At 43.0% G+C, this 13,129-nt stretch overlaps 1 protein-coding gene and 1 pseudogene across 1 annotated transcript; both read left to right on the top strand.

Moving 5' to 3' along the window:
* Window positions 1–1,172: 1,172 nt before the first annotated feature.
* Window positions 1,173–2,230, top strand: LOC101824707 (annotated as a pseudogene).
* A 1,755-nt stretch (window positions 2,231–3,985) lies between these two features.
* Window positions 3,986–5,686, top strand: LOC101824449 (C-C motif chemokine 8). The gene is made up of 3 exons (XM_005077080.4): window positions 3,986–4,217; window positions 4,867–4,981; window positions 5,376–5,686. The coding sequence occupies exons 1-3, from the start codon at window positions 4,142–4,144 to the stop codon at window positions 5,479–5,481; spliced, it is 297 nt and encodes a 98-aa protein (XP_005077137.1). The 5' UTR covers window positions 3,986–4,141; the 3' UTR covers window positions 5,482–5,686.
* Window positions 5,687–13,129: the final 7,443 nt, after the last annotated feature.

Genomic DNA, 13,129 nt, shown 5'->3' on the forward strand with positions numbered 1-13,129 from the left:
CTGGGTCTATGCTGTCACTGAGCAGCACACCACCTGCTGCTCATAAACCCCATTTAAGTGTTTGGTAGCAAGGCCTCTTAAAAGAGCCTTGTGGTGTTTGCTGTTAGCACTGAGTCAGGAAGCTGTCTCTTAAAGAAGCCATGCCTCTGTACTCTCTCATATATGGATTTTAGACATAGATCTGGGGGTGCCAGCCTACAATCCCATGGCCAGAGAGTCTGCCAAACAGAAACTTCATTCAATGGCTGATGGAAGTAGAGGCAGACTTCTACAGCTAAACACTGAGCTGAACTCAAGGAATCCAGTGACAGAGAGGGAGGACTGATGACCAAAGGGATTAAGACTGGGCTGGTTTAACCCCCAGAAACAGCTGACCTGACAAGGGTTAGTTCTTGAATTCCAGACTGATGGCTGAGAATCCAGCATGGGACTGATCAAGACCCCCTGAAAGTGGGTGTCAGTGAGGAGGCCTAGGTAATCTGTGGGGCCTTGGGTAGTAGATCAGTATTTATCCCGGGTATACAAATGGACTTTGGGTGCCCATCCAACAATGAGAGATGCACTCTCACCCTGGACTCTTGGGGGAGGGTCTAGGCCCTGCCCTGGATGAAATGACAGACTATGGACACCCCCATGGAGGGCCTCACCCTTCCTGGGGAAAGGAGGGGATATTGGAGGGGTTGATGGGAGGGCATGGGAGGAGGGAAAGCAAAGGGAGAGGGACCTGGAATTGACATGTGAAGCAACTTTGTTTCTAATTTAAATTTAAATTTAAAAATAAAAATTAAAAAAATGATAGAAGCTGAGAAAAAAGAGTAAAAAAAAAGAAGAAGCCATGCCTCTGCTTGCCACTAGCAAACAGCATATCCAAGAAAAAGCAGTTACCAAGAAGCTGAGTTTTAACTCCATTTTTTTGTATGCTTACAATCCTTTTTAAAGGCTTTTCAGACTTTATGGGGAAATTCTTGCCCAACATTTGGACACCATATGTAGTGCATTCCTAATTAGGCTTACTAATAAAAACTCAGACTCAGATACAGAGGTTAATGTTGAAAGATCAGAGAAGCAGAAAAAGCAGAGGAGCAGAGCAGCCAGCCACTAGAGAGACTTTCTACCTCGACTGAATGCTCAGATCAAAAGGGTGATCCTGTCTCTGTGAATCCTCACACTGAATGCTTCCTGTCTCTACAAAACCTCAGATTGAATCACCCTTTGGGGGGCTGTGTGGGGTATTTGGGGCATCCCTCCTAGAGCTCTGGAGAGGCAGCACCACAGGTGACCATTTGAAGATCTGTCCCCCAGGGTTATACCTGCTGTTCTCAAGAGAAGGAAGAGAAGTGCAGCCTGCAAATAAGATGATTTCAGAAGTGTGGTCAGTGAATGTGCAATCACTTACAAGCCATCTTTTCATCCCGTTACAAGAAATTTGATGAATTCTTCAAAGAAGAATGATATGTTTGTGAAGACATATAGCCATGTATACATGCAAAATTCAGAGCTATTTAAAGGCGTCTTCATAGAGTTGAAGTGCTACTATGTGGTAGAAACCTGGATAAAATGCAAAGTGACATCTGGGGCCACCTTATGGGAGCCCATGTTCTACCTGGTGCACTCCCAGTACCACTTTACAGACGAGTACCTGGAATGTGTGAGCAAATACACAGAGCATCTGAAGCCCTTTGGAGATGTCCCTTGAAAACTGAAGCTCCGGGTTATACGTGCATTTGTTGCAGCCTGGACTTTAGCTCAAGACTTAGCAGTTGCAAGGGATTTAGTGAGCACAACCCACCGCATGTAAGCACTGCTGAAGATAATCTACTGTTCCTACTGCCAGGATCTGATGACTGTGAATCCCTGTTACAACTACTCCTCAATCATCAAGAGAGGCTATTTGGCCAACCAAGGAGCCCCTGAGTTTGAGTGGAACAATATTATAGATGCTATGCTGATGGTGGCCGAGGCTGGAGGCCTTTCAACATTGTGTCAGTCAGTTATGGATCCCATCTATATGAAGATTTCTGATGCTCTCTTGAACATGCAGGATAATAGTGTGTACTGTTTCAGGAGGTGTTCCAAAGCTGTGAGCCCCTGAAGCCTCTCCCCGATGGATGAATTTCTCATTCCATCTCTGAAAGTGTCTTCAGTGCTCGATTCAGACCCAGAGTTTCTGTTGGAGCTGTGGTCTGCAGAAATGCTGGGTGATAGCCTTCTTCATTGGCAAGGACAAGTGATTATCCCCAAGGAACAGCTCTAAATTCAAACAACATTTCAGATTCTTAGTTTCTATATTTTAAAAATTATTTTTCATGTTGAGATATTTTTATTTTAATTTTAAATAGCTTGTTTTACATGTCAATCCCAGTTCTCTCTCCCTCCCCTCCTCCCACACCCCCCACCATCCCCCCATCCTCCCACCCTATTGCCAATTCCTTCTGCATAGGGGATATCTAGAGTCTATCATTTCACTCAGGGTAGGGTCCAGGCACTTCCCTAAGAGTCCAGGCAGAGAGAGCAACCCTCTTTGTGTTATGGACACACGATGCCTGTTAGTATTTGAGGGATAAACACTGATCCACTGCTCAGGACCCCATAGGTAACCCAGGACTCCTCATTGACTCTCACTTTCAGGGGGTCTGCCTAAGGCATTTGGAATTTTCTTTAGTATTTTCTAAATGACTAATAGTGATAATTATGGTTGTAGTGAAGGTTCAAATGAAGAAAGTGTGTCGTTATTTCATCATGCTTTTGTTATGTCTGTTTGCCTACTCAAACTTCAAGCCTTACTCGAAACAAGTCTTCATTTCGGGAAAAGGTTCTGTAGACACTGTTGGATTAAGAAGCATGATGACTCATGATATGCTGAAGAGCTTTGACTGGTCATACTTCTTTGGGTCATGATGTTTTCTCAATTATTTCAACTCTAGATATATACTCTATATATACCATCATGTGTTACATTTAAATGTTGTGTCTGACTGACAGAGAGTAAAAAACAGAAAAATCATAAAATATTAGCCATTAGCTTCATGATAGATAATATATTGGATATAATCCAGAGATTTCTTCTTGAGTGATTGTACCAACTATTTCTCTCACTTGAAGGTTTTCTTCCTGCCTACTAACCCTTGCCTAGAGCAAATCCTAGGAATGAGACTTCCTAGTATTGTTGGGCACAACACTATTTGGCCTCCACACACATTGACCAATAGAGTGACTGTAAATTGCTTTTCTCAGACAAAAAGTCACACATATATTAAGGATTCTACAAGGAAATGGAAACCTCTACGATGCAGAGAGCTATGCCCCTGCAGGATGCAACCCACAGAAGGATCCCCTCTACTGCAGGATTAGCATATGCTGCCCCATTCCCCAGGACTTACAAGCTGAGTCAGACATAGTAAAGCAATTTCTATAATTGAAGCATTTGCCAAGCTGATATGGTGACAAAGTAATTTCTGATCTATCCAGTTCTACCAAGTGAGTCCTAGTCTCAAAAACCAAACAACAAGAATAACTAAAAAAAAGGGCTGTAGTATAGTTACAGGTCAGTGGTAGAATACTTAGCTACTGTGTACAAGGCCCTGGATAACAAATACATTCCTAATAACTAAAAGAGAAAGGAGGAGGAAGCAGAAGAGAAGGGGACTTGAAGACTTGAGGTGACCACTTTCGCAGAGTTTTTGAAGCCCATCTAGGTTCTGAGGAGCCCACTTTCTTTAGGGTTGCAGCAGCCTGGTGTAAAAATGGCCAGAGGCAAAGACTTAGCTTGTCTCCAGCCTCCTGGCACACTCCAAGGGTAAGACTCTGGTCTCTATCTATTCCATGATAACCTTAGTCTCTGGTCTTTCTTCCATACAGATGTTTTTTCCATTTCAAAGAAATCAGAATCCCTGAACCAAAGGCATCACTTCCTCCAAGTTACTAGGCTCACATGCTTGCCTTTCAGTTTCCACTTCCTCCTGGCTTCCAGGCAATCACTTCATAGTCTGATGCCTACTCAGAGCAGCTCAGATATTTCATTAGAAAACAGCCTCCCCACCAGGCTCCCTGCTCCCTATAAAAGGCAGATGGAGCCTTCATAGTAGAAGAGCTAGACCAACTAGAAGACTCTAGCCTTCACTCCAGAGTCCCTGCCCTCAAAATGAAGATCTCCGCCATGCTTCTGTGTCTGTTGCTCATAGCTGTCACTGTCAGCCCAGGAGAGCTTGCTGAGCCAGGTAAGGCTTCTTTCTTTCCTAAAGTAATGGTTTAGCGGACACTAACATCTAAGCGCAAGGCATGGACTGCAGTTTTAAGATGGAGTGACTAAGACTATGGGAGAAGTTACAAAGAGCCATTGTGTCACAGCTAGCCAGAGAGCTACAACCAAGAGCTCAGACCTCTGAGGCCAGGCCCTGAGATGTCTCACGACACCAACCCTGGGACAAGATGCTGCATGCAGCCACTACAGATACTGCCCTAGCCTTGTTGGGAGAGGTGGCCCAGAAGTGGCCCTGTAGGTGAGAAGGACATCTCAAGCAATAGAGGTGTAACAGGAATTAAAGCTGGGGTCATGGTCCAGAGTGACTTCCAGAACAGCAGCCACATGTGGATACTGCAGGAACTTCTTATCTTAAAAGTAGGTTGACTCTAAGCCTACAGCAGCAAGGTGATAGTCAGCAAGTTCTCAGAGCTTATTTTCCTGTGTCAGAAATATGGTATCAGTCAATGAGATTTCATTGTAAACAGGCATCAATGAAGAAGGCAGTAGTTCAACATAGAACATCAATTCCTACATCATATTCTGTCCCTAGAATCTAGGTAGAGCCCAGCCTTCACCTTCCCTTGCAAGAGCACCCTGTAATATGCCCTGATCTTCTCTTTCAGATGAGTCACCCATTCCAAATACCTGCTGCTTTTCTGTAATCTCGAGGAAGCTCCCCTTTCTGAGGCTGCAGAGCTACAGCAAAACCAGCACCCAATGTGCCATGGCAGCTGTGATGTAAGTGATTCCTGCCCAGAACACCCAGCCAAAGGTTCCAGGGAGGGTGGTCAGGACACACAGGCAAATGAAACAAACACATTTAGCCTCTTATCTGAATGGCTCCTTACTGACAGAGGGAAACTGACTGGAGGAAAGGGGGTCTGTAATTTTCCAGGAGTTTGGAGGGGTTTTCCCCAGTTCCTTTACCCAGTAGATAAAACAGCTTCAACTTGTACAATAAGATCAGGGATTCCTCCTCCTTCTCCATTCTTCCTCTTCCCCCCACCCCTGCACAGAAGCTCCTTTATCTATGGATCAAACGTGGATGATATCTGGGGATCCCAACAATAGATGAGTTCTGGGGACCTATGGAGCACTGAGCACTACTTTTAAGCATGATATCTTTCCACAGATTCGAGACCAAGCGGGGTAGACAGGTCTGTGTGGACCCCACTCAGAAGTGGGTCCAAGATTACATGAAGCTCCTGGACCAGAAGTCTCAAACTCTGCAGGCATAAGCCTTCACACCTGGGCTGAGAGACAGTCAGAGCTTGAAGTTCTTCCCTAACTTCTCCAGGCATGGATTTGTTACAAGAAGATGGTGTCTGGTTTGGGTGTTCCCTCATCCTTGTCTCTTACCTGAAATAATTCTGATTATTTCAGAATTATTCAGAATTCATCCTATCTGAATACCTGAAATAAAAGCTCATACAGATTTGCAAATGGAAATGTTTATTCAAATCAAAGTGATGGGAAGATAAGATCACTATCAGAGAGCAGCAGGCCACATGAGTGAAGATTTTCGAGTGTTCCCATTTATTGTCTGGGGTTTCATTTTACGGGGTTCAAGGGAAGGAGCTTGGTTCCTAGAAATATAATTTGGGTGGTTCTCTATTTTGGTGGACAGGCTTAGGTTACATAAGTCTTTAGTCACTGCTCATGTTCCTTCCCAGAATGCAGTTGTTTTTATCATAAGCATGCACAGTTGTGCATAAGCATAGAATGGTAAATAGATTTGCTCTGGAAGTTCACTTGAGGACACATTTTTGCCTCATTGAACATGCACTGCAAACTTGTCTAGGCTCAATCAGCCCCAAACTGTGTTCCAGATTGTGTTTGACTAAAAACAAAGCTTATCAAGGGGTTATTAAGCAATTTATTTCAGCTTTTTGCACGTGGGGGTGATAGGTTGCTAAACACTTCGGATAGGGGTGTGTACATAGCCTAAACCAAGTAGAGTCCAGGTTGGTAAGGTATTTCCTATGCCTGCTTGCCTTAACTTCCCCCATGAAAAACTTTTATTCCTAATTCTTGAGAGATATGTCCTCTGTGTCTGAAACATATACATGTAACACACAGTAGGGACATTATTAGTATTCAGTCATGATTCCCTAGAAAAACAGAGTCAACAGAATGAATACATTTTAAAAGAGAATACACTAACTTGGCTTACACTAGTTGGTCAGAGCAGTCCAGCAGTCATCTCTGTGCTTCTGTAGTTCCAATCTGATACCAAAGCCTGGAGAAACACTGGTCTTCATTCTATGGTGGAAACTCAAAATGCTAGTTCTAATATCAGTAAAGGAATTAACATGTTCTGCAATAGTAGATGCAGAATTTGCCAATGAGAATGAAGGCCAAGTAAGAAAAAAAGTCCCCTTATTCCATATCCGTTTATAGGGCAGCCACTGCCACAAAGTACTTAGGAAGAGTCTTCCGATATCAATCAGAGCACTGAAAACAATTCCCACAGACATGTCCACAGGCCAATCTGATATAGACACCCTTCATTGAGGTTCCCCTCTTAGGTCATTCTAGGGTGCATCAAGTTGGCAGTCAAAGATATCACAATATCTAAAGTTAAAATTACCAAGAAACACATCACAGCCTAAAGAAGTAAAGGTATCTATAAAGGAAATCAGTCTTAATTAACCAAAACTCCTCTGTATGGTTCTCTGTCTTTGCTAGATTTATAGCAGGCCCCAAACCTTGGTACAACTGACACCTTGTTAGGAGCCCCAGTCAGGCCTTGAGAGCAAGTAAGTGGTAACTCCTGACAAAACAGGAACAGAGACCCAGCCCATCTGCCAAAGCAAGCACAAAGGCTAAGTCACTGGGTTCCCAAGAAGTCTCTAAGTAAAAGTCCCTGAGTACACTAACATTGCATTTTGGCTTCTGTAGTTCTGCTTCTTGCTAACTGAAATATGCCCACCCACAATGTCAGTTTTGTGCATAAAAGATAAAGACCAGTGAGGCTTAGAGTGCATGACTTGGACAAGCTCCCAGTGCAGTCATCAGTCAGCGATAAAGACTTTCTTTTCAGCTTTGAGACTTTCAGTGTGGTCAGGTAGTGGTAGTGCAGGCCTTTAATCCCAGCACTTGGGAGGCAGAGATGGGCAGATCTCTGAGTTTGCGACCAGCCTGGTCTACAGAACAAGTTCCAGGACAGCCAGGGCTACACATAGAAACCCAACTTTAAAAAAATGACTTTTAAAAAAGATTGTCTTTTTGTGACTGGGTGACCTCACTAAGGATGGTTTCTTCTAGTTCCATCCATTTGCCTGCGAATTTCAAGATTCCATTGTTTTTTTTTTCTGCTGAGTAGTACTCCATTATGTAAATGTGCCACATTTTCTTTACCCACTCTTCAGTTGAGGAGCATCTAGATTGCTTCCAGGTCCTTGTTATTACAAATAATACTTCTATGAACATAGTTGAACAGATTTCTTTGTTATATGAATGTGCACCTGTTGGGTATATGCCTAAGAGTGGAATTGCTGGATCTTGTGGTAGACTGATTACCATTTTCCTGAGGAACTGCCATACTGATTTTCAAAGTGGCTGTATGACTTTGCACTCCCATCTGCAGTGGAGAGCGTTCTTCTTTCTCCACATCCTCTCCAGCATAAACTGTCATTGGTGTTTTTGATTTTAGCTGTTCTTACAGGAGCAAGATGGTATCTCAGAGTTGTTTTACATTAAGCACTTCCTTAAGTGTCTTTCAGCCATTTTAGATTACTCTATTGAGAATTCTCAGTTTAGTTCTATACCCCCACTTTTTAATTGGATTATTTGGTGCTTTGGTGACTAGTTTCTTGAGTTCATTGTATATTTTGGAAATAATCCCTCTGTTGGATGTGGGGTTGGTACTCACTCATATACGGATTTTAGACATAGAGCAAAGGATTACCAGCCTACAATCCACACCACCAGAGAAGCTAGGAAATAAGGAAGACCGTAAGTGAAACATATATGGTCCCATGGAGAAGGGGAAAGTGACAAGATCTCCTGAGCAAATTGGGAGCATGGGGGAAGGGAGAGAGAGTTAAGAGAACGATAAGGGGAGAAGAGGAGGGGAGAGGAAGATATGAGGGAGCAGGAAGATTGAGTCAGGAGAAGAATAGAGGAGAGCAAGAAAAGAGATACCATAATAGAGAGAGCCATTATAGGTTTACAGAGAAATCTGGCACCAGAGAAATGTCCAGAGGTCTACAAGGATGACACCAACTAACAATCTAAGCAATAGTGGAGAGGCTACCTAAAATGTCCTTCCCCTATAATGAGATTAATAGCTACCTTATATGCCATCCTAGAGCCTTCATCCAGTAGCTGATGGAAGCAGAAACAGACACACACAGCTAAACACTGAGCCGAATTCCTTGAATCCAGTTGCAGAGAAGGAGGAGTGATGCGCAAAGGGGTCAAGACCAGGCTGAAGAAACCCACAGAAACAGCTTGCCTGAACAACAGGGAGCTCATAGGCCCTACACTGATAGCTGGGAAATCAGCATAGGGCCAACCCAGACCCTCTGATCTGGGTAATCTATGGGTCCTCTGGTAGTAGATCAGTATTTATCCCTAGTATACGAATGAAATTTGAGAGCCCATTCCACGTAGAGGGATACTCTCTCAGCCTAGATACACGGGGGAGGGCCTAGGCCCTACTCCAAATGATATGACAGACTTTAAAGATCCCCCATGGAAGGCCTCACCCTCCCTGGGGAGCAGAAAGATATAGGTTAGTGGGTCAGTGGGAGGACATGGGAGGAGGAACAAGAACAAGCTTGTTTCTAAATTTAAAAGAAGAGACATAAAAACATTGTCAGTATGGTGATTTCTTATAGACTACCTTGAAGCAGTTTCGTCTCATCTTGACACAAGCTTAAGTCATTTGGGAAGAAGAAACCTTAGCTGAGATTTTCCTGTGGGGCATTTGATTGATGACTGATGTGGGAGGGCTCAGCTCACTATGGATGTGACAACCCCTGGGCTGGTGATTTTGTGTGCTATAAGGAAACAGGCAGAGCAAACCAAGTAGAGTAAGTCCATAAACAGCACTCCTCCATGGTCTCTGCATCAGCTCCTGCTTCAGGTTCCTGCTCTGACTTCCATTGGTGATGGATTGTTACCTAAAAAAGTAAGATAGAAGAAAACCTTTCCTCACCAAGTTGCTTTTGGTCATGGTGTTTTAAAAACCCCAAAGTAAGACAGTCACCATCGTCCTTAATCAGAATGACTCCATGCTTTGTCCCTGAGTCACGGAATCTTTTTCAAACAAAAACATTTGGCTCAAGTAAGGTCTGAAATCAGAGTAGGCAAACAGATATAATTAAAGTATGATGAAATAAGAACACAGCATCTTCATTTGGATCTTCACTAAATCCAAAATTGGTGGTATGCTTGTCAATTAGAAATTATTAAAGAAAATTACAAATGCCTTGGGCAATTTTCAAAGCATCTAAACATAAAAAAATTAAGAAATGGAAAAGCTGAGAATTATAGAGTCTGTCAGAAGGGTTCCTTGAGGTACTCAGCTGTCACTGTGGTTGAAAATAAACATGCCTCAGCATTTCTGAAGTCCAGGAGGACATGTCTCTAGCAGAAGTCGGTACAAATTTGAGGTAAGAAACAGAACTAAATGGTCCTTACAAATCATAGAACAGAGATTGCTAGACCTACCTGATAGAGTCTTTTCCAGGTAGAAGGGGTTCTTGTTCAATGTCTTCTCCCCATTGTGAAATCACCTTCTTCTCCCTTTTATTCTTTTAGCTGCCCCTGTTCTGGGAGTTATTTGTAGAAACACTGTAACCAATTCGGAGTTTTACTTGCCAGGCTTAAGAGTGCATTGCAGCATTATGTTTTTCTTTTATAGACGTGCCTCAGACACATTTTCTTACTTAATGTTTATAGAATGCTTAGTATTTTTTGAAGTAGATAGTAGATTTTTGCTGAAAAGGAGTAGATATTAGATTTAGAAGAACTGACAGGAATTTCTTAAAGTGCTAACATATTTAGCTGGTTTTGACTGTTGATGCCATCGAACTATTTAAGCATCAACTTGGAAGACTGAGATAGAGACTCTATAAAAGTGAGAAACCAACAGTTTCCATTATGTTACTAGGAGCCATTTTGAGTCTGCAGCCAAGTTAAGTTTCTGTTTGCCACAAAACTTGAGTCACTGCTAGGCCGCACCCTATCCCAGTAACCTTAAAAAAAAACCATAAAATGTACTATAAACCAACTGCCCAGAGCCACCAGTTCTCAGGAATGCATGTGTGTGTGTGTGTGTGTGTGTGTGTGTGTGTGTGTGTATACATATACATTTATGTGTATATATATGATATCATATATAGATAGATTATTGATAGATAAATAGATGGTAGATAGATAGATAGATAGATAGATAGATAGATAGATAGATAGATATCAAAAACGATCATTCCGGAGTCTACCACTAAAGGCCTCCTGTGACTGGATGATCAGTTACCGGAACTGGGTAAATTAGACCCTTCGAGGACAAATCTGCCAGGGCAGTGTGGGCTTGGAAATCAGGATACTTAGCCCAGTATAGATGAAGTGGAGTTTATTTGGGGAAAAGAACTTACAAAGGAAACAAGTGACCGTCGAGGACTCCTGCTCCAAAAATGCAGACCCAAGGGGGCCTCTGAGACCCAATCCTATTCCTTTTAACTTGTCACGTCTGCACCTGTGACAATGTCCAAAAGGGCGTGGTCAGTGCTACAGGTGTGGAGGTGAATATCACTACAGGGCAGTGTTTGTATAGTCAACTCAAAGGCTTTCTACCCTTCCTCTCTGTGACTTTTAGCTCTCTTTCCACCATGGAGGCTCCTGGAACGGAACTCAGGTCTTTAGACTTGGCAGCAAGAGCCGTTACCTGCTGAGCCACCTCACTAGCCTGCATATGTTTTTAAACGCTTTGCACCTGGTCAGATCTAGCTGGGACGGAGACCCCAGCAGCAGTGGGCACCTTGTGGCTTGATTCCACCAAGATTTTGGGCATCTGTGGGCCCAGCCCTCTAGCTCCACCCTCACTTAGCCAGTTTCTTTTTTCATCATACTTATCTTTACAAGAAGTGTCTTCCATGACCTCTTGCAACAGTCTGAAGACTTTTTCTCTCTACACCAAGTTCTTTTTTCCATGTTATGATTTTTCAAGCCCAGATTAGCATTTTAGGAGTGAAACCAGACCTCTGAGGAAAACTAGATGCCTGTGTTCCGTATCCACATGTAGCTTTTTCTGAGGCTAACTCTCCGACACATCAGCTCTGGGAAGGTCGTGCATGTTTTGGAAATCAAATAGACAGGGCTCTTCTGAGCTTCCAGGAAAGAACGGAGGCCAGGGGTCCAGAGTGTGATGCCCCCACCATCTGAACACTGAAAAGACAGCTGAATTGGGATTGGAAATTAGGAAGAAAAGGTTATAGCCTGACTTTGGGGGTCCTTGAACTTCAGGCAGGATTTTTGTGGGTTCTAAGGCCCCAGTGTGGTGGTTTGAAAGAAAATCACACTATTTGGAGGTATGGCTTTGTTGGAGAAATTATGAATAGATGGGGTCAGGGGACTGGAATGGGAGAATCAAGTGGGGAGATGAGGACAAGAAGGTAATAAGGGGGAAATGTGAGGAAAAGAGCTAAAATTGAGGGCTATTTGAGGGGGAGTATGGAAAACTAACACAGCAGAATTTTCCTAAAACATATACATATGTGAAGTCAATTTAAATGAAATTGCAAAATAATAGGAGAGACAGAGCACCAACTGTATATTTTGTCACTAAATGAAGCTCCCAGTATCAGAAATGGGCTACATATAAGTGCGTTGTTGGTCAAAGAAGTCCCAGGGGAACCCCCAAACAAGCCAGGCTGTTGCTAAGGTTGTGGGCTGCTTTCCACAAACTGTCAGCAAAGCCCTATTGCTGAAGACAACACCTACACATCTCATTGAATGTGAAGAAGTAAAACTGGTGCCTATCTGGAGCAACTAAATGTCAGCAGGACACCAAAGGGAGAGTGCACCAAAGGGCTTCAACCAATTTTAGCCCCTCTCTTCCACAGTGTCTAGGTCAAACTGGACACAGAGATGTGAGTTTAGGATTCATGAAATATTGGACTATGAGTCCCAAATGTCCAAGGCATGAAGACTCACCCGGCTATAGCAAAGGACACAATACAAATTTTCAACAGCTGCATTCTGGGATTTGTTGCTTTGAATCAAATAAAACTGACACGTGTGCAAATAAATAAATAAATGTAATAGGATATGGTTCCATGGTCTTATTTAAGTGATTTATGTTTTATGTTCCTGGACTTGAATATAAGAGTTTTTACCTCTACATGTTTACATTAACTGGTTCACATCTGTGTGTCCCAATGCATCCCTATGCAAACTGGAGACAGGAGACACAGGACCATGGAGGTAACTAAGCTAATTCATTGTCTTGAGCATGTTTTAATTTCACCTTGGATTTCTGCCTGCAGTATGTTGTAAGCTGTGACTCATGTTACTCTTTCAACATCTGTTCGCAGTGTCTCTTACTTCTTGTATATTTCTTCCCACAGGCCCATCTTGCTGGGTCATGAGCAGCCAGGGCTATACACTTGCCTGGAACTCAGAAGAGTGGCCAGAAGGATCTCTGGGAAGCAGTCTTCCAAAGGTTGCCATTGTGATAGGCATTTAAATGCCTCTGATTCCTTCTTTCCAGTGGCTGGTTCATTCTATAGGCTTCTATAAGACCCCAAACCATTGCTCAGAAGGCAAGACACCAAGTGTCTTCTGTGTCCCCATCTCACTGTGTCACCTCCTCAGTCTGATCACTAAATACCATCCCAAATGAACTGTCTACAAACAAGACCTCAACTACATTTTGAT

This window comes from Mesocricetus auratus, unplaced genomic scaffold (assembly GCF_017639785.1).
Source record: "Mesocricetus auratus isolate SY011 unplaced genomic scaffold, BCM_Maur_2.0 Super-Scaffold_100007, whole genome shotgun sequence".
Taxonomy (NCBI): domain Eukaryota; kingdom Metazoa; phylum Chordata; class Mammalia; order Rodentia; family Cricetidae; genus Mesocricetus; species Mesocricetus auratus.